The following is a 22,615-nucleotide window of genomic DNA, read 5'->3' on the forward strand; positions in this document are numbered from 1 at the left end:
GGAGGAGAAGTATAAATATAGTGGTGAAAACTGAGGTAGGCTCCAGCTGGAAGAGCCAGCTGTCCTGGGCAGCAGCTGTCCCTTCCAGGACAAAATGATCGTACTGGACAAGCCCGGCAGGTCTAATTAGATAAGAGGTTCCTGGATAATGGCGGTTTTACCTATGTGAGGTCTGAAGGGCCTGACTGTCCTCTGAATTTGTGAGAGACTGGAAAACACTGTAAGGTACATTGATTAATATGAACACACTCCTCTTTCTCCAAACACAAATGAATTTTGCAAGCCGAAGTAGCTGTGTGTCAAATTTGTCAACAGATGTGGTCTCCTGCACTGAGACATGCATTCTTCATTTAGCATTGCTCACCACCAAGATTATCTCCCTTTAAAGATGATGTCCTGTTTTCATCCTACGTATTATCCCTCTACAGCTATATTTTTTGGCACATAAACCCGTCCAAAGCTGGCATCCCATCCTCTGAATGGGCAAAATGCCACTGTAGCAGATGGGTGAGCAATGAAACTAGCACAAGTGGCAAGTCAGACCGTATCAGGGAGTTTCCTTTCCAGGAACAAGGAAATGGCATTCAGTAGAGTTGTTCAGCACCTAAAATACAGGTATAATGATATTATTCATTGGATCTTGAGATTAATGTTGAAGAACGCAAATTATCAAACAGGCTCAGAAAGTGAGAAAATTGTTTTTGTAGTTACTTCGGACATAAGTTGCACGGAAGAAAATACCAAGTCAATAAATTATTTTTCTAATTAATTTTCTGAAGTAAAGAGTTTTGCCTAAACACATTACTAAATGAATGAATTCTTGCTTAGCCTGAAATGCAGGAAAAATATATCCATGAAATAAAAAATAAATGTGGAAAATTCCTTACAAATTTAACAGTATCAGTAGGTCTGATCTGGAATAGTTCTTTAAGAACTCGCTCAGTCAAACAAACGAGATTTTGGTTTGGTTTTGTTTTCAATAATCCTACAGGAATTAAAATTTCTAAATTCAAGATTATTTCTTCATGTCTCTTTAAAGAGAAAGGAAGTGAGAAAACCACAACGTAAGATGCTGGAGCTTCTCTTTGCTTTCAGAAAAACACCTCTACTTTGAAAGTTAGGAAAGTATTATTTATGTTTCCCTTTTTTTTAAAGAAACTGATTAACATTCTTATTATAAATTTTTATACTATTCAGTTATATAAATTTGGTTTAAGACATCTGTTATATCAGGTTTCAGGCACCTTAGCATTGCTGGATTACTTAGAAAGCACAGGATTGCTTATAATAAGATTGCTTATAACAAGTTGTAACAAGGTATCTTTTTTCTGAAATCAGATATGATACATGTTTTAAAAGAAGGAAACAAAAAAAAAAAGAAAAGTCTCAAGCATTACACTGGTTTCATTTTCTTTTATGCTAACATTAAATACTAAAAAATGAAGGTATTAAGCAACCTTGGAAATAAACACATTTTAGACATTATTTAAATTGAATGTCTACGGAATATCTCTATATTGTTGGTAAATAGGAGTTAGTATAGCAAACTTATTTCCAGTGTCATTGCATTTTAGGCACAAATGTGCTACTGTATAGTTGTTATTCATACAAGGCACCAAAAAAAAAAAAAAAAAAAAAAGACTAAATACCTAGAATAGTATCTGTTATCCATGTGCTTAGGCACTGAAGTATCTGCATCTGCCACAAGGGAGGGATATCTAAACAGTAGACAACGGCTAGGGAAAACTTCAGCTTGCCACCTTATTTCTGGCAAAATGAGACTTGCAGAAGATGTCACTGATGAATGCTGTGGTTTCTGTTTCCCTGCTCAGGAGAGGAGTCACTCACAATTTTTGTGGACAAACGGAAGCTGAGCAAGAGGTCAGAAGGAAGTGATTCCAGCACAAACAGCTCTGCGGTGACCCTGGAGACCCTGCACCAGCTCGCAGCCTCCTACTTCATTGACAGGGACAGCACACTGCGCAGACTCCACCACATCCAGATTGCCTCCACTGCCATAAAGGTAGGGGAAGTCTTCTAGGACCAACCTGCAGATGTGTTTCCAGATTCACTAGCTGCTTCTCAGGAGAAATGTGTTTTGATTAGTAAAAAAGGATTTGTTAGCAAAACAATAATTTTTGTTCTAAACTTTTTTACCTGAATCAAAGCATTCAACTGATAATGAAGGTTCTAGTTTCAAAGAGGGTCTAACACACTAAAGATATTACTCTTGATGAGTGGTACATAATTTGAATGATACTGATGGCCCTTGTAGAAGTGTTTGGTCATCCAGACAATCTCCCTTACATGTGTGCTCAGAAACTGCATTTATAGGCAGACTTATATTTGTGTACAAATGCATACAGTTCCCTCATACTTCTTTTCTTCTGTCTTTTTTTTTTTTTTTTTTTTTTCCTCCAAACATAGCTATTGTTCTCCTGTGACTAAAACTTTTTTTTTTTTTTTTTTTTACTGACCTTTGGAACAATTTGGAACTCTTGGTTTTGCAGTTTTGTGGAGGTACATCTTATTTTCTGTTAGGAACTTCTTTTCGTACAGTTTGTCAGTCAAAGCATCCTGCCTACTGTCTGCTGTGGAATACTCATAGCACTGGAGGATGCTTGGCTAAGATCAGTGCCCCAGTAGGTATTATATAAAGCAACTGTTCTTTTGAGCAGGTCTCTAGCTTAATGTTGCTTATTTGAAATAAACTCTCTCAGTCCATTTCCAGCACTGAAAAGCAAATAAATCTTTAACTTGCAGTTGAATATGCATTAATTATGAAGCTTTTAATGTAAGATGTGATTTAGAATCCATTCCACTCATTGGATCTTTCCACTGGTAACTAAGGTCTTCATTAAAGACCATCTGAAGCCAACTGCAGTTTCCAACTACCTTAGCTGTTACTCAAGTAAATATGAATTTACCTCCTTGGGAGTGCCAGGGCCTTTACAGTGAGAAGGATATAACTGGAATTTGTGGCTTGGAAGCACCTGTTCAGTTTGGTTTGTGTCCCATCTATTGTGGGCTGGCAGCATGGCAGCTAACCCCAGCTCAGAGCTGGTCATCCGCAGGTGCAGGATGGTGTTTGGCTGTTCAGGTAGCACAGCTGAAAATGCAGCAGAACCAACATAGAGTCCAATCTCATCTGAGGGCTGCCCATTGGATCACACAGTCTTGCTGCAGACCATCGTACTATACATCTCTCTGATCTGACTTATCTTCATAATCTCATTGTTTATTATGTAGGTGTACAGCAACCTTTAATACTAGGCTCCTTCCATCAAACCACATGCAAAACTTTCCTTCTATGTTAAGATAATTTATGGCTAAAACCAGTGGTAACTGAAGTGATAGAACATAGAAATGTAGAGACAAAACAGTGTCTGAAAGAAATTTCTCCTTTCTAGTCACTGATTTTTTTTTTTTTTAAGCAAATTTGTGTCATAATGCAAAATTTAACCCTGCTTGCTAACAATTTACATAATGAACCTTCTGCATGTCCAAAGTTTTTTACAAATGCTACAAAATGACTACGTTTTCTCTCCACCCCTTCACTGAGATGGATACAAATGCAAGCTGTAGTACATCAGCAAATCTGATATTGTTAATTGACTGCAGGGGTCTCTAGAAAATGGTTCTCACATCAGATGCAACAGTGCTGATACATGAAACCCTCGCTTTTTAGCTTACTTTCATTGAGAGACTGGGAGCATTTGCATTACAAATTTCTAGTGTTAGAACACTTAACTGAACAAAAAATCTGTTTTTGTTGAAAACTAGGAACACAAAAGCAGCCAGGGAAGACATTTTTTTTGTTCTCTCCCCACACAGATTTTTGAAACACTGTTGTATTTAAACTGGAAAACCATCAAATAAAGTTCCAGATCCATGGTGTAAATAGCATATTTCAAGATTATTTATTAAAACATATATACTGACATCAGAGTTAGACCACAGGTTTTCTGTAGAGCTGCAGAGCTAGATCTCTTTGTTCCAGCAGATCAGCTTGAGGGCTGATTTGGGAGAAGTAACACCCAGGGGGACCAGGGTGGCCATCAGCCAGCTCTGCATCTTCCTCTCCTGGGCTGCTTCAGGCAGGAGAGTGAACCCAGTGCTTTTTACACCGGCAAACTATTGGGCCGCTTTTTAAGTCACAGCACCTTCTGTGTCTGGCTTGCTCACCACAGCTCTGCTCAAAGCCGTCCTCTGCATGAGAGATTGAACTGGGGATTTGCAAAGGGAGTACAAGAAAAGCTCTCTCAGCTTACCATAACTCCTTTCTGACCAGCATCAAAGAAATCCAATATAAAGGTATTGGAACAGGTTTAGAAATCCCTGAAATTCTGAATTTATATTAGAAGTTTTCCAAGTGATAGACAATCATTTTTTGATTGCTGACTAGTTAAAAAAAAAAAAAAAGAAAACATGTTCAGAATCTATTTAGTATTTGATACTATAATTTTTGATTCACTCTGAGATAGCAATTCTGTGTCTTAAAACACAATTTGCATGTACATATAACTTCATTTCATTGAAAAGAAAAAACCAAAAAGGATAGTTATCTTTTGAATAGTTTGTTTTCCCTTCCTTTTTGTCAGTCAATTTTATTTACATTTTAGATGGCTCTTTATTATACAGTATACTGGACTCTACCATACCAGCAGAGTTGTTTATATTTTAGGAAGAGAGAACTGAGAGTATTAGTAATGTTTCATATAACTTTTACTAGGAAGAACTTAACTACCTTTTTGGGAACTTGTATCTGAATAAAACAAAAAAATATATTATTTGGAACAGGCATGATTTAAAGCACAAATTGAAAGACATTATATTTGCAGATAAATCATAACACTTCAGTGCACAAATGAACTCTGCCAGAAAGGTGTTCCTGGAGTTTTGGACTTCGAAATGAACAGGAGTCCTTTGATAATATTTGCTTGTTAGCTTGTTTGTTTGTTTTTCACATTTCCTGTGACTATGCGCAATCTGAAACACAAATTAGAAACAACTTTGCACAACTGTTTGCACAACCATGTATTTGCTGTTTGTAGTGTTCTGAGATGGCTATCCTGATGGCTGTGACAACCCTGAAAATATTATTCAAGAAGAGAGATTAAAAATACAATTTCCTTCCTTCAAAAACACAAACAAACAAACAAAGCTAACATTTTTCATTCCTTTTAGTTCCAAAATCACTATAAGCCTCCCTTTTCAGGTTAGACTAGATCACTTCATTTTTTCTATAGTTGTACCTGCAAAAAATGCATGTTTTCTCTTGAAAAGCAAAAGGATAATACTTATAAACAACCTGATGTGTCTCCTAAACAAGTTACTATATTAATTCTGTGCCCCTTCTTGTGATTTTTCCTTTCTCCTGACTTATCTGTCTTTTAGGAGCTCTGGTTTGCGGAGGGAGAAATTTTCTTTTTGGATGCGTTGTAAATTGGTAACACATCAATAAGAATCATAGAATCATAGAATCATTAAGGTTGGAAAAGACCTCTAAGATCACAGAGTCCAAAAGTCGACCCAGCACCACCATGTCCACTAAACCATGTCCCTAAGCGCCTCATCTACACGTCTTTTAAATACTTCCAGGGATGGGGACTCAACCACTTCCCTGGGCAGCCTGTTCCAATGTTTAACCACTCTTTCAGTAAAGACATTTTTCCTCACGTCCAATCTAATCCTCCCCTGGTGCAACTTGAGGCCATTTCCTCTCGTCCTATCACTTGTTACTTGGTAGAAGAGACCAACACCCACCTCGCTACAACCTCCTTGCAGGTAGTTGTAGAGAGCGATGAGGTCTCCCCTCAGCCTCCTTTTCTCCAGGCTAAACAACCCCAGTTCCCTCAGCCGCTCCTCATAAGACTTGTTCTCCAGACCCCTCACCAGCCTCGTTGCCCTTCTCTGGACACACTCCAGCACCTCAACGTCCTTCTTGTAGTGAGGGGCCCAAAACTGAACACAGTATTCGAGGTGCGGCCTCACCAGTGCCAAGTACAGGGGGACAATCACTTCCCTACTCCTGCTGGCCACACTATTTCTGATACAGGCCAGGATGCCATTGGCCTTCTTGGCCACCTGGGCACACTCCCAGCTCATGTTCAGACGGCTGTCAACCAACACCCCCAGGTCCTTCTCTGCTGGGCAGCTTTCCAGCCACTCTTCCCCAAGCCTGTAGCGCTGCATGGGGTTGTTGTGACCCAAACGCAGGACCCGGCACTTGGCCTTGTTGAATCGCATACAGTTGGTCTGGGCCCATCGATCCAGCCTGTCCAGGTCCCTCTGCAGAGCCTTCCTACCCTCGAGCAGATCAACACTCCCACCCAACTTGGTGTCGTCTGCAAACTTACTGAGGGAGCACTCAATCCCCTCATCCAGATCATCGATAAAGATAGTGAACAAGACCGGCCCCAAAACTGAGCCCTGGGGAACACCGCTCATGACTGGCTGCCAACTGGATTTGACTCCATTCACCACAACTCTCTGGGCCCGGCCATCCAGCCAGTTTTTGACCCAGCAAAGAGTACACCTGTCTAAGCCGTGAGCCGCCAGCTTCTCTAGGAGAATGCTGTGGGAGATGGTGTCAAAGGCCTTACTGAAGTCCAGGTAGACCACATCCACAGCCTTTCCCTCATCCACTAGGCGGGTCACCTGGTCATAGAAGGAGATCAGGTTGGTCAAGCAGGACCTGCCTCTCATGAATCCGTGCTGGCTGGGCCTGATTCCCTGGTTGTCCCGCACATGCCTTGTGAGCACCCTCAAGATGAACTGCTCCATAATCTTCCCCAGCACTGAGGTCAGGCTGACAGGCCTGTAGTTCCCCGGATCCTCCTTCCGGCCCTTCTTGTAGATGGGCGTCACATTGGCAAGCCTCCAGTCGTCCAGGACCTCCCCCGTTAACCAGGACTGCTGATAAATGATGGAGAGCGGCTTGGCGAGCTCCTCCGCCAGCTCCCTCAGCACTCTTGGGTGGATCCCATCTGGCCCCATAGACTTGTGAGCGTCCAGGTGGCGTAGCAGGTCGTTGACTGCTTCCTCTTGGATTGTGGGGGGTTCATCCTGCTCGCCGTCCCTGTCTTCCAGCTCAGGGGGCCGAGTACCCTGAGGATAACTGGTCTGCCTGTTAAAGACTGAGGCAAAGAAGGCATTAAGTACCTCAGCCTTTTCCTCATCCTTGGTGACAATGTTCCCCCCCTCATCCAATAAAGGATGGAGATTCTCCTTGGCTCTCTTCTTGTCATTAATATATTTGTAAAAGCTTTTTTTGTTGTCTCTAACAGCAGCGGCTAGATTGCATTTTAGCTGGGCTTTTGCCTTTCTCATTTCCTCTCTGCATGACCTAATGAGTTCCTTGTATTCTTCTTGAGTTGCCTGCCCCTTCTTCCACAAGTGGTAAACTCTCCTTTTTTTCCTGAGTCCCAGCAAAAGCTCCCCGTTCAGCCAGGCTGGTCGTCTTCCCCGCCCGTTCTTCTTACTTTGTATGGGGACATCTTGCTCCTGCACCTTTAAGCCTTCCTTCTTGAAGAACGTCCAGCCTTCCTGGACTCCTTTGCCCTTCAGGACTGTCTCCCAAGGGGCTCTCTCAACCAGCGTCCTGAACAGGCGAAAGTCCACCCTCCGGAAGTCTATGGTTGCGGTTTTGCTGGCCCCCCTCCTTACTTCATCAAGAATCAAGAATTCCACCATTTCATGGTCGCTAAGCCCAAGATGGCCTCTGACCACCACATCTCCCATCAGTCCTTCTCTGTTTGTAAACATAAGGTTTAATGATCATTTAGCAACAAAAATGTAATAATAACATTATGGGAAGAAACATTATTTCATCTACAGGAACATGAAACTGTAAGAAAAAGCCTAAGCATGCAGTAGTAGAGGGGGTCTTGAAGCTACCAGAAAAGCACCACTGAGAATGGATTTATCATGAAAGAGGATGAGCATTTCACAGAGTATAGCCATGCTCAGTCATATGCTAGGATAGCAATGAGCAACTCACCCGTTCACAAACTAGGTCTGTGTCAAGGTTTGGCCATTCAGTTCCTAATGTTTCCAGCTTCTTCCTCTAGTGCTTCCTTAATAGATTAAGGCCTAAGGTCTTTACAGATGGGACGTGGAGAGGGATCTGTCAAGTCTCTTGTGTTTCAGAGCCAAAACAACAATAGATCAAATATTAGGTGAGAATGATCAAGCTTAATCAGTCTTCCGGAAAAAAACAAACAAACAAACAAAAAAAACCTACCAGCAATAAATATCTGTTTTCCCAAATTCTAAGAATTTCTCTTTGGAAAGTGACACGTAATGAAACATTTTTCTCCCTTAGGTAATTAAAACAATTAATATTTGAGCAATTCTTTTATTCTTCATTCAAATTCATCGAGATATGTGATAGCTGTATTTTTTTCTTACAGGTCTTGATACATTATTTTGTGGGACTGATGCAGGAAGATAATATTTTGATAAGTTTTATAATTAAACTTTTCTATCAACATCTAAGTTATGTCACAGAGAAAGGAAAGCATTGAGAAGGGAGAAGTGAGAATTAACATTAAGTCTTCATGTTTAATTCTTATATATCTAGTGAAAAATAATATCATTCAGAGCAAAATCTGTTATTGTGCAGCATGAGGAAAGGAGTGGAAGGCATGTATTTGATGAATCAAGTTTCTTAATCAAATTTGTTTGTAATCAAGTTTGTTAGCTGTGACATAATTATCCTTAATAACATGAGCACAACTGATTGAGGCTTTGCATTAATCACATAGACAATACATTGTTTATTCCACATTAAAAAAGGTAAAATCACCACATCACAACATTTTCCAGCTGGAAATCAAATGTCCATGGGAGCTACCCAGAGCCTATATCAATATTTAACTTATTTAAAAGTCCCTGATACATACCTTCTTTCAATATTATTTTAATGCATGCATTTTAGTGTAAGCGGTTAGGCTCATATACTAAATCAACAGTTTGCAGCCTCAAGGGCCTCACTGGAAACTCACCAAGTGCCTGAAGGCTGCATCTAATTTGCATATACATTTACATGAATGTACATCCTGTTGTGTTTGAAATATTACAGATGCAACATTACTTCCTTTGCATGCTCATTTTAGAAGCTTTTTCCTATGAAAATTTCTTTTCAGATGCACTGATGGCTGTTAGCCCTCCCTTTTAACATCCCTATTAGGATGATGGGGTATGCTTTCCTCTTGTTTAATAAAATCCTGTACAGTCATGGAAGCAGAATACAAATAAAGTCAGCAAATGTTTTTTCTTTCCCTGTGTGGTATCTTTCATGAGCAATATTCTCAGCTCTTCCAACTTGGCATAGTTCTTGCTTCTGTACAGCCATGTTAATTTGCACCTATTGAAAATCTAACCATAGCTGGAGGCCCAGGGGAAGGTGAAATGACCTGAGATCTAGGACTATGCAATGACCCTAATCCATATGACTGACCTCTTTCCTTTGCTGATTGATGGATGGTGTAAACCAGACATGAAGGTCACGAGTTACTGTAGCATCTACTGTTATTCTGGTAACATGTCCTGTCATTGCCCACTGGCAGAATGACCTTGGTGTACTACACTGAGATCGTGCATCCATACTCCTAACAATTAATTAGAAGACTTTTTCAATAGTGGGTAGATGGGAAAGGGCTGTGCATAGTACATCTAGATTTCATTCTGCTTTCTAAGTCTAATGCAGTTGGGAGACAGCAGTAATCTCCTGCTCAAATGACCCGGATTCCTGTTCGCTAGAAGCTGTAATTTCACCACTATCACTACTGAACTTCTGCACTAAGTCCAAAGAATTGTACGGAACACATAAGAAATACATTGGTCACATGGTAAATTAAATATTATTGAATACTCTCACTGCATTCTGCAAAAGGATAAACACAGTTATGTTAGGTAAGTATAACATTGACGGTTAACAAAGTGAGGTTGTTACAGTAGTTGTCTTTTGGAGGATATGTTCTTCCATTCCAGAATACATTTTCTTTCAAGGGAGCTGGGGCAGGTGAATGCAGTGTAGGTGTTATCTTAGGGTCCAAACAGCTGTGGGACAGCCACAGTGCAACAAAAGAACAGGAGGCAACAGAAGAACAGATGCATAAATTGAATTTTCCACCAGCTATTTACAGCCCATTTATTCCATCTGAGTGAGAAAGAATAAACATCCTTGAGAATGTGCCCTCTAACTTCAATTAAATTTTATTGTGCAATTTGCTTTTTTCTTCCACCAAAACACTTTTTTTGCTATGAGAAATTGAAGTAGTTTTGTTGTCTCTGAAAACTTTAGATTACAAATAGTTTATAAGAACAGGGCTCTATTGTGATGGTAAATATATCTGATTATCTATAATTAACCCATGAATGACTCATGGTGGGCTGATAGAGAGCAAACTTAAGTGTAATGAAATTAGTTTCTCACTTAAAACTCAGACTGAAATCCAGACCATTTTTTTGTTTCTTTTTTTTGTCTGAAAAAGCTTCCGTGCTTCATTTTTTTTCTTTCATACCTCATACTTGAATGTTTTTCTGTGGATTCAAGTAATTGCTGTAATCAAAAGTAGAAATGCTGAAATACTATAAAGCCTTGCATTTTTGTCAGATTTCTGGCAAATTCTAGATGTAGATAGTTTTCACAGTTTTGTATAAACAGCCAAATTTTTGAAGTTTTTGAAATCCAGATCATGAACCCTTTTTGCCCTCACTTTCCCCATTCTGTTTGTGGACAGGATTTAAGATTGTATAGCTGAGGAACCTTGTAAATGACCAAAACTTGGGAAGCTAAAAAAATTGTTCCCAGCAAGAGCTTTAAGTTGTAAAATCACAGTTAGAAACATTGGGCTGGAAAGACCTGTAATATCAGGTATTTGCTGACTCCATTGAATAAATTAAATAGTAAATGTAAGTTTAATTAAATAAACCTAGGGAGCTAAAAGCCAGAAATGATTGTCCTTTTTGAAAAGTTTTTGGCTTCCCCATTGTGTAAGTATGGTGACATTACTTAAGCATGTCAAGGAAAAGCCACAGTACAGTTTTTCAAGGACAAGTATTGTTCATGCCCATTATGAAATTCCAAGTTCTCCACTACCTTGAGACATCAGATTGCCTTCATGCAAAACCAAAGCTTGAAATTTTTCAAAAGGGGAGTTAAAAATTAAGATTTTCAGGAAATACATAGAAATTGTTCTCCCAAATATTTGTCTTGATGTGGTAAAATGAAAATGAAATTTTTGTGAGAATTAAATATTTTTGCAGGGTACTTTGAAAATCTCGCTCATTATTAAAAGCTTCACAAAGTCAGCTCGCTATTTATATGGCTAGGTATGGATTTTTAAATTTAAATTTGGGTCATTATCTAATCTTACCAGAGGAACTGGGACCTGCAATTAGGCACCTAGCTTCCGTCACATTTTGGACATCACCTAGCTCTTCAGGGTCTTTCAGTAATCTGAATTTAACTGTGGATTTGGACAGGCATGTTTAGGCAGCTGGAATCAAAATGCTGACATTCTGGTCTTTGAGCCTGGCTAAACCATGCCAGAAAGCATGGCACAGAGGCCATGTGTTAGTACATGGTGCTAACATCAATAAAACATGAAACACAGGACATGACCTGAAAGCTGTACCACAATGCTGTGCCCAGACAAATACACCGTGTTGCTCAACAGGGTTTCTTTGCTCAGGAGCAGCCCTGGACTTCCACAGCTATATCCCTTCTTTTTCTGAAGCTAGACCAATCTCAGGTAGCTAAGATGTCTCTGTACCATCTTCTACTGCACAGCACAGGATTTGTGTTTGTCTCATCATAAAATTGAAATACATGAGGTATTATGCATTTATGTCTGGGAGCTGTTGGGGATCTTTGGATCAAATTCACTATAGGTATAATGAAATCTTGTGACTGCTATGTGTGGATCATTAACTAATTCTAAGAATACACCAAGTGTAAAGGTTAGGGATTTATTTCCATATCTTATTCAAGAATTTAAGGTCATAATATTAAAAACAATCTTAATTCATTTAGACAGTTGAGTTTTAATGAAATTGAAATCCAGGGTTGCTTTCCCTAAAAGGTAATGTAGAGGTCAGCTCTTCAGCTGGTGTAAAACAGCACAATTCCTTTGATAATCTGGCTGTCACTATTTCAGAGAGTGAGAGAAAAGGGGGGAAAAAAGGACCAGCAAGTTAATGCAATAACATGTTTTACTAAACACTCTCAGAATGCATACTCAGCAACATAATTGACACAATACATCACAGCAGCTGCAGCATGACACTCGTAAAAGGATGTGTTTTAGCAGCCTCTAATACAGACTACCCTGTCTCATTATTTCTTCAGCAATGTGCATAGAGGAATAATGAGTGCAAGAAGTTATAACATCACTAGCTAGTTGGTAACACAGCATGAAATGCTTTCAAAGCAACAAAATAGCACATAATAGAGATGCTAGGATTTTGGAAAGACTTTAGATAACTATTCTTCACTCTAAAAAAACCCCAACAACAAAGGATAGACAATACAACATGATATTTATTATATCAGTTATGTAGTTTAGTCAAGAGAGAAGGGTAAAAAAAACTTCAAGAAAATAAAGACTGCCAAATCCTAAGCAGGTTATAAATACACATATGTAAACAAGAGACCTTAACAACACTCACAGAACACTTGCCATCATGGTTGTCAAAAACCTATAAACAATTCGTACTACAGTTCCTTAAATGTTTCATTTTTTTTTCTTAAAAAGTGAAACTAAAGTAAATAAATTTATGTAAGAATCCTTTAGAGGTAACTGATTCTGAGAGTTACATCATTGGTGTCTTCTGCAGCTCACCATTATTTCTACCTGTAGGGCTTCACATAGTACTTCAGCAGGATTTACATTTCTGACAGCAAAACTATAATGTAATCTCTAACAAGATAATACTTATAATGCCTATATATGCTGTGGCAGAAGCTGGGTTTAAGAAAGGTTTCATTATTCATCCAGGAGACTTCCTGTAGTATTGAGTGATTACTACGATGTTTTCAGATCTTTAATGTCTGAAAGGTTGGTAGTTTCACCACTGTTCTACAGTCTTTATTGCTGAATCAAGTATCCACAATAAAAAGTGTTTCTAATTTTGCATGGTGAGATTCTGACCTTATACAATGAATAAACTCCACTAAAATAAAAAAAAGTTTCTTTGCATGTATATTGATATCATTGAGATCAAGGTTTTCTTCATTCAACCTCAACCATCATCTTCCTAATTTATCAAACTATTACTCATTATCTCTCTCTAGATTACCCAAATTGACCCTCTCATTCCCAAGGAATAGTTAATACATTTCATGGTCTTTGGGGTATCTGCAGCATTCTTCCTTTGATTTTTGTTAAAAATAAAATAGAAATTTAAAACAAAAGGTAAAGAAAATCATAAAAGAACTACAGTTACACGAGTTCATAATGTTCCAACAATTATAATAATTTGACTAAATATAGGATACTGGTATACAGTCTCCTACCTAGTATGTAGATTTATAAGGAAATATAATTTTATCTTCTCCAAGAATACCTAGAGCCTTGAAAATGAAAAACCATTTCATGTTTTTCCTTCAACTTTTCATGAAGTCCTTAATGTGCAAAAATAAGTGATGATAAAATGTTGCAGATAATAGAGAAAATGGTTTGAAGAGGACCATTACAATATTTTTTCTGTCATATTTTAGTCTATTTGTGTAAACTTTATTCTTATTCCAGTTCTCTCTTTGAAATATGACATTCACAGCAATACTGAGCCATGCATATAATTTTAAGAAATAAATACACTATGTTCCTTTAAGCATGGCAATTTATATACTTGGTTAAAGTATAATGATAAAATGTGTGGGTCTGCTTTTCTTTTTTTTTTCTTTTTTTTTTTTTTTAGGATATGTAAGAGGACTGAAGCATTATGATTTTAATCTATGTTTAAAAATTTTCATTTGGTCATAAAGACCAATCTATTAAAAATAATCCTGTAGAAAGAAGTTAGTATATTGCACAAACAGAAGGGTAAAGTATCATACTGTTTTTTCTTGAGGTAAAAGAAAAAGGCATTTCACTTGTTAAATTCCACAGCACCAGGAGGTTACAATGCTAAAAAAAACAATAAGGAAAGTTACTTAAGATAATTGAATCAAGTTTATCAACAACTTTGGTGTTGGTTTACACTGGGCAGGATCTGTCCTTCCTTGATGAAAATATACAAAACTGGCAAGTCCATAGGGTATGATATAGAGAGTTACATATTACTATCACAGTGTAATAGCTTAGAAAGAATTGTGCACTACCTACAAGCTAAACGTTTTAATAAGTAAAAAGGCATGAAAAAATATACAGTGACAGATATGAATTTCATGTAAACATTTACATGTGTAAGACCTATAACTCAAAAAGCAACTCTTGTCAAAGGGTTTTTCACATACCATCTCATGAAAGGAGCTGGATACTTAGATATCTCTAGAAATTTTCTAAATCTCATGGTAGTCTACATGGAAACAAATCAAAACCTGCGGGTAGTAGAGTTCCTTTCAATTCTGAGCAGAACAAAGTCTTTCCACTTCCATGGGACTCCACAGTACTGATAATAAATGCTACTCTTTTCATTTGTTTCCTCCTTTTTCTTCTGAACTTCCCTCTTTCCATAGATTCTCACACTCATGGGAACTCTAGCTCTCTCTTTTTCTGTTTTTTTGTTCAAGAAATGCACTTGCCTTTCTTTACCCTAGGTGTTGTCTCATGTATGTCAGGTCCAGAAAGAAATGAAAGAAACAAGCCCTTGGGCAAAATTTTATATTCTAAACATTTTTTGCAAAAATTATATCAATGCAAGATCCATAATAGGACACATTCATGTATGGCCTAATGAACAGGCCTTGATACTTGATAGGACTTTCTGTTCCCACGAATCAGAATGATTTTGAATGATTTTCCAGCTAGGCACAGCAGTCTATCTGGATAACATTGCCCCTGGAGCCTAATTCTAAGAGTACTCTTCTGTACATGAAAAATTATCTTTTTTTCTAGTTCATGAAATAAGAATATCGAAAATCACTCAGTTATCCAAAACTTTCCAAAAAGCAGTCAGTTTGTTCATTCATGAATCTTTATAGATGGTGAATGAGTTAAGGTCTAACAGTAGAGTTTGATGAAACATGCTCAATGCCATGTGCCAGAGGTATTTTCACCTATCAAAAACATGGAAACCCCCATGGTGCAAATCCACAGTGTTCCACTAAATTCAGTGATGATTTACACTCTGGGCAATCTGGTCTTTCTTGGTGAAAATATAGGATCTTGGTATGTCTATAGGAATTTTCCATCCAGCTGTAATTCCTACCTCTCAGGATGTCTTTTTTTGTTTGAATTCTTTGTGTTTCAACTTTGTAATGGTGTTTATGACTGTAAATTTACAGAAATACTGGAGTACCATTTGATATGTTTGCAGTTATGAGTATTTTTATTATTGAATCAAACTCAGCAAACTTATGAATCCAGTTTTACTTTTGTTCTTCTAAGTAAAATATTGAACTCTGATTTGAAGTTTCCACTTCCTGATGTGACGTGCAATTTTGGACAGAGAGATACTCTTTCTTTTCTCCTCTATCACTTTTTGTTTGTTCATTAAAATTTTAAGGGATATAATCAAAATATAGTTTGGTACCTACACCTTCCCAGTTCTCATTCACTAAAGGCAGTTTCTACAATCCTCAAACTTTTGAGCGTTTGACATTAAAAGCTTCTATATGTAAGGGTGGGTATAACCAAAACCATCTCAGTCCTTATGCTACAGGGTTCTTCACTTGACTCATGCATATTTGATAGGACTTAAGTGTAAAAGAAATGGTCCTTTTTTCCATTTATTTTGAGAGACCAAATCTGAAAGATCAGACTGTATACAGAACACAACTACCAACTCTCATTTCCAATAAATTTTGACTGAAATGAGAAACCTGGATTCAGTCCTCCTTTTTGATCTATAACAGAAAGGCAGTAGAATTGTCTGGAATACAACTGGTCTCAGAGGGAATAAAAAGGGGAATTTATTCTGTTTTAGTAAAAGTGTTAGGATCTTATGGTTTATTTTTAACCAAACATTTTTCTTTCTTATGGTTCTTCACACGCAAATTTGTTTCTTTCCTCTTGCCTTACCTTTCCCAATCATTTTTTAAAACTAGAATAGTGCTCATTAACACAGCGGCAAGTTTTCTGTAAAAATTGTACCTGAAAAGTCATTTTTAATTATATACATATAATTAATTATTAAAATAATTGTTTGGTTCATAGTAGAGAGTTCTAGGTAGAACTGTGTGAATATTTGTATCTTAATCAAATATACGCTCAGGTATGGTGTATTTACCGTCACCTCGGGATTGCAGCAAGTTGACCTAACATAGAAATCTAATATCCCAAATAAACTGCCACCTTCCCTAGTCACTCTTCCCCGGTGCTTCCTCAACTACTTCTGTCTGAAACCAGTCTGTAAATGTTGATGGTTCTGCATTCTAGACTAGCAGTTGGAATAGAAATAGGGAGACGCTGGGAGACTTTTTTTGCTATGAGTAATTTCCATATGAAGATTAAGCATGGTAAATGAGGACCAATTTTATTCTTTTCTGACCACTGGGGTTTAAACTGTTGTAGACAAGCCCCAAAATGTTTCCTGAACATTCAGCACTACAGTGAATTCAGAACTAGTCTGGATGACAGTGAGCCAAAATGCTACTAAGATTTCCTACATCTTGTGAGAATCTCACAAGTCAAGTCCTCAAAACCTGTTGGATGATATAAAAGCCGTGGCTTATTTATCAAAGTAAGCACCCACCACTCTTGAGTCTTGCAATGAGTTCCTGAGTGCTTACATTAGCTTTGATTATGAGCATTGCTCCTTTAACCCACTTAAATGATTTAGAAAACATCAGCAGATGTGTATGCTTCAGAATAGATTCAACACTAAGTGCTTTGTGGTTTACTATTCTTTAGCTAATTTGGTATTGGTCCTTGATTAGAGTTTCAAGTGCAATTGTAGATAAATACTTGAAGATGCTTTTTCCTAACACATAATATTTAACAAGTAACATATACATTTAGTTTAAAAGGTAAGTGCCAGAGATTTGATTTCTGAATCCTAAGTCTGTTATAATTTATACAATGAACAAGTTTGCCAATCCTATTGGCCTACTTTGAGTAAGAATCATATAATCTGTAGCCATGCACTATGCATGATATACATATTTACAGCATCAAATTTCGGAATCAGATTCCAGTCTCAGATGTTCTTTCCATGTCTTTTCATAAGTTTGTGTGATTTAAAGGCTAAAGATTTGATTTCACCACAGATGAAACTACATGATAGTAATGGAACAGCATAATCAATCAAAGTTATAGAGCAATATACCTAAACAAGTAATCTAACACTGAAGAGGCATCCATATGAAATGAAGTTTAGAGCTTCAGTATAAATTGCTTTTTTTTTCTAAAACACATTTAGTCAAGTGTTTCCCTTTAGTTTGAACATCTGATAGGGATTTAATGATTAAATAATATATCCATTGTAATTGTTAACCCTGTAGGTAGGCCTTCAAGTATGCAAGAAAACATGTAAAAACCAGCAGTATGAAAATAAGAGTTTTGCAAAACTATAAATTGAGATTTGGCAGCACCAATGAGACAGAAAGGGCAAGTGTGTTACAATCATTTACCAGAGGGAATAAATGGGCAGGAAGTAATGAGGATACTACCTAAAAATAAATCCCTAAAAACATATATGTGACCCAGGCAGAGAGCAAGCCAGCAGACATGCACATTATGGACAGTAATGTGATTTCTTTTGAGAGGTTAGAATGACAACCCCATAAGGAGTAGTTTGACAGGAGTATGATAAAATAAAGTGGACATGCAAAATATCCTGCTGCAGATGTCAAGTAAGTGAGGTGCAGTGTGTTAGGAATTGTAGTGCTATGGACCGCAAAAATAAATCAGGAGTTTACAAGCATTTCAGGGGAGGAAATATAAGACCTGGAAATAGCTTAGATTATTAAATTTTTAGGGTATTACTGAAGAGAATATTGCAACTAAGTTTCAGAATTGCACAGAAATATATAATCATAGGTAGGATCTCCATGGAAAATCTGGTTCTTAATTAACGTGCCCTTATCACTTTGATTTTTGAACTTAAAGACTTTATATCCTTTTAATATTATTTTTAGGTCTTAATGTTAACCTTTAACACTTATTTTTTCTTTAGCATAAATTATTCTTATTTTTTCTTTTAAAATATAATATATATATATACTTTTTAAAACTGACTGCATTAAAGGTAAAATGTTTCCAAATTATCCAAAGATAATTTTTATATTGGCCTAGACTTTCTTTTTCCTGTCACTTCACAAAGAAAAAGAACATTTAAATTTTTATTCTGATTCAGGAAGGACTATATTTTTTATTTATACTTTCCCAACCTAAGAAAATTATTTTCCATTCAACTGCAGTATTATTATGACTAATAATATCTGTGAGTCTTATAAATATCCAAATCATGCTGTCTTCTTGAAACTAATGGGAACACAGTGAAAAATCCTGGTAGCCTCAGCATTGCATATTGGAACTGAGCCATGAAGATATTAATTCGATTCCTAATATTCTTGAGAAGACCTTGCATGGGATTTTGCAGTTGGGTTAAATGTAGGTAGATGGTCTCCCTTTACAGTATGTGCCCAACGATGTCTTTGGAGCTTCTTGTCCTTTATATAGTAACGGAGTTATGTTTGGAAATGGATGTAGGCTTAGGAATTGGGCTTTACTTCAGTAAACAACTTTGCTTTTGCTTTCTGCAGGTACCTTGAGTTTTTTATGAACATGAAATATTATTTTAATTTGTATCTGTGCTGTCTTCTTTGTTTCTAAATTTATCTTTTAAACAAAATATATAGATTTCATTTATTGTTTGTTGCTCAGCTGTCTCTTTAGGCAATAAAAGTTGTGAAAAAATAATATTAGTATTCATTTAAGTAAGATGTGGGCAAGCAGAAATATCTAAATGTAAACTGAAATAAAATACTCAGCTTTTATTATTTTTTTGCTAAGTCTATTACTTCTTCATATAAGAACATCATTCTCATCTATTCTTCAAGATTAATTAAAAGAGATAACTTGTTCTTTCTGAGTGGATGCCTGTCCTTACTCTCTGTATAAGGCTGATGCACCCTTGATTTCTGAAAGTGCCAGAAATAAAGGCTCTGGTACCGCTGCCCTGACTGGTTTGCCAACAGCCTCATTTCCTGCAAACTTCCCTGTTGCTTTATATAAGGATGCATGAAAACATGGCATCTGGCATGCAGTGGATTTAAAATGTCCTTGAAAAGGGAAAATTGTGGCTCCAATGCCAGAACTGTCAATGCTACCAGTGATTTCAGCTGGGGTAAACCCTCACTTTCAATTTCCATAACCTCAGGAATGTTGCACAGGCTGCAGACTCAGCGTTACAGAAGAGCATAAGGAGTAATCATTTTCTCCTCCCTTCCTGACCCCTATCTCAAGTATCTTTAGAAGTTAGTTCAACCTATATATGTTTCCTGCTAGCTGAGAGCTGAGGTATTACTGACAGTGTTGGTTTCTTGTCTAATTTTCCTGTGGCACAGCATAGATTCAAAGACTTGTTTCGATGTTCTTGTGGATTCTCCTGGAATTTACAGATAAATTGCTCTCTGAGATAGTGGGGAATAGACTTGAACAGACAGGTGATTGCTCCCTATCAGATGAACCTAAACAGCTTTAAAAAATCATAATATCTTTAAAGAACGTAACAACAGAGCAGAATTCAAATAGTCTGAGTTCATTTCCAATTCCTAGAATATTCTGGTTTCTGAGGTATTTTATGTTTTATGTGCAGATAATACATTTCAAGTTCATTGTTGTTGTAATGTAGTAGTCTAGCTCACAGTAAATTCCTGAGAGTGTAGAAACAAAGGAGAAGGAATGGAAGGATTACACTGATCTGTTGGGAAACTTTATTGCTGCATTCAGTGAAATTGAAAGTCGTCTCCTTGCCCAAAAACTTGAAAGAAGTCCTTATTCCACTTCTAATGAAGTTAATGGAAATTTTGCAATTTGCAGAAAGATCAAGTTTACTGTTTTTGTTCCATCTTACAACAGCAGATGATAGGAAAATATGATGGGAGTGATTCCAGGTCTCCTGAGTTAGTGGGCTCTTCAAATTAAAAAGTCAGTCCTATGCTATCAATACTGCTGCTAGAAAATGTGTTGAAAATGTTACATGCCTATAAGGTATTTCTTTCAAATGCTGGCAATTAAAAAAAAAAAAATTAAAAACATCAATCCAACACCTGACACTGTGGGTGCTGTTGGTTTGTCTATACCTCCTTCAGAAATGTTCATCTAGCTGGTAGCATGACAAGTGTCAGTGTTTTGAACATTCAGAAGATTTGATTTATTTTAATTACACGCTAGTTAGTGGGAGTCTTTTAATATGCTCAATGACACAAGTAGGACAGCAGAGCAGCAACTATTGTCTGGTAAAGGAAAGTGCTGAAAGAAAGGTGCTTTTGTGAAAAACTGTCGAGCCTGGGGGAAAAAAAAAAGAAAGTTGGCAGGAGACCCACTTCTAAATAGAAAGTACATTTAGTTCCTATTCATTTGATCAACTTTTTTTTAGGTGAAATGAGCATTGACTGCAGAATGTGCAGGGATGACAATGTTTGGGAACTTGGGCTGGAAGACAAGTCCTGAAGATGAGATTGATAAGGGAATTATACAGGAGAATCCTAAAGACTTCAGGTTTCCCCTCCTCCATAATTTTGCCCATTCTTCTGTCTGCACCAATCATTCAGAAGGGACCTTCTTCCATGAGTATTCATGTATATATGATGAGTTTGCTCTAAAAAAATATTTTAATGTTTAAAATATTAAAAAGGTTTATACGAATATGAATGCATCTGTCCATTTTGAAGTGACTAACATTGTCTCATTCTCCTTTGTGTTGGTTTAGTTATCTTCCTTAGAAGCCAAACACATGTTTGAAGAGTCTTGCTGAAGAGGATAGTCCTTTATGCAAGACAGCACACTACCTCTGCATGGACATGTAGTCAGGAATATTAGTTATGTGCATTTAAAAGGATGCACCAGGAACAAAATCTTTGCAGAAATATATTTCCCTTTTATTAGGAAAGCCTTCTATAGGCTTAATTATCATGGATAAAAAAAGCACACTGTTTCCCAGGGAAATACTACCCACTGATATCACAAGAATTCAGCCCTGCTTGAGTGCTAGGAGGTATGTTCTCAATGCACATATAATCGGGTCATTATCACCATGGTTATGAGATTTACCTGACTGAAAACTGTAGGCATTTGTCTCATTAATACCAAGTGTTATAGTTTATTTCTGAGAACTGAAAATCCTGCTGCCTAGTAAAACCTGTTCTGTAATAATCTTTGAAAACAAGGCACTTGAGAATAGCCTGCCTGGTTCATGTCAGATGGATTCACACATATTTTGTTACTGGTTCTTAGGGGGTTTTGGTTATTAAACAACTTTGTTCTGTGGTATTTTGCTTTGTGAGTTAGTGTTCTTTATGGACTGCAGGCCTAGCTCTTATAAAACAAGCATGTGGTTATGATGCTCTTTGCTCATATGCAATCACTTCTGGACTGTGCTAGCACCTTACCATACTCTTTGCATTTACATTTTATCTTTCCCTCTCCTGTTTTTGATTTATCTTTTATTGTACACTTTCAGACAAAACACTTTTCAGCTGTGATCTTGGGACTGAATATAATCACACTTCTCTGCTTGGAAGATAATTAAAGAAGTGCCATTACCTTTCCAGTTTTAGTTCTATTGTTCCTGAAACAGAAAATGTAAAATTGTCAGTGATTTCAGTAACACTTGGATCAAACCAGAATTAATATATTTGGAAATTCCCCCCCCCCCCCCCCCCCCAGTTTGCTTTGTTATCAAAATGAGTTACCCAAAAATTAAATCCTTGCATTTGATCAGAAAATTTGACAGAAATTTGAGGTTTTCATTTATTAACTACGCAAATTTTTCTTCTGATTTACAATCTTTGTTGAGTAGGATTTGTACAGAGTATAAAAAAGCATATGTAACTACATCATTTTGACCTCTGATTAGAAGTGTTGGAGTTGGAAAGTTGGAGTTTGGATTATTTTTATCTGCTTTAGTGTTTCTTTGTTGTATATTGGGACTATACATTTCAATTTTCTTCTTGCAATGTATCTTGTATGCAGAAGCTAAGAGTACCAGGGCAAAGGAGTTGACAGAGGAAGGCTAGGGTACTTGGAAAAGTAAAAAAATGAATAATACAAATATATAGATTTGAGTGAAAATATAATGTTTGGAAAAGGTCTTTATTTATTGCTCTATTTACTGTTATTATTAGAACAATATTTTATTGCTTTCTGTAACAATCACGAATATCTGTAAGTCATCTCAAAATCTAACCATGCTCAGGTTTTTTCATATATATAGTTTTCATTTAAATCAGTGGATTTATATAACCAGTCTCTAAAAAAGAAGTAAAAAAAGTCATTTA

General features: G+C 37.0%; 1 protein-coding gene across 4 annotated transcripts in view; it reads left to right on the forward strand.

The window, feature by feature from the left end:
- Positions 1 to 22,615, forward strand: part of BRINP3 (BMP/retinoic acid inducible neural specific 3) — a 237,929-nt gene that overhangs the window by 142,327 nt on the left and 72,987 nt on the right. For all 4 annotated transcript variants that reach the window (XM_076339543.1, XM_076339542.1, XM_076339544.1 and 1 more), the window contains one exon: positions 1,833 to 2,023. In XM_076339543.1, the coding sequence (XP_076195658.1) occupies positions 1,833 to 2,023 (191 nt within the window). The remainder of the gene's footprint in view (positions 1 to 1,832; positions 2,024 to 22,615) is intronic.

The sequence above is a fragment of the Aptenodytes patagonicus genome, chromosome 5 (assembly GCF_965638725.1).
Source record: "Aptenodytes patagonicus chromosome 5, bAptPat1.pri.cur, whole genome shotgun sequence".
Classification (NCBI taxonomy): domain Eukaryota; kingdom Metazoa; phylum Chordata; class Aves; order Sphenisciformes; family Spheniscidae; genus Aptenodytes; species Aptenodytes patagonicus.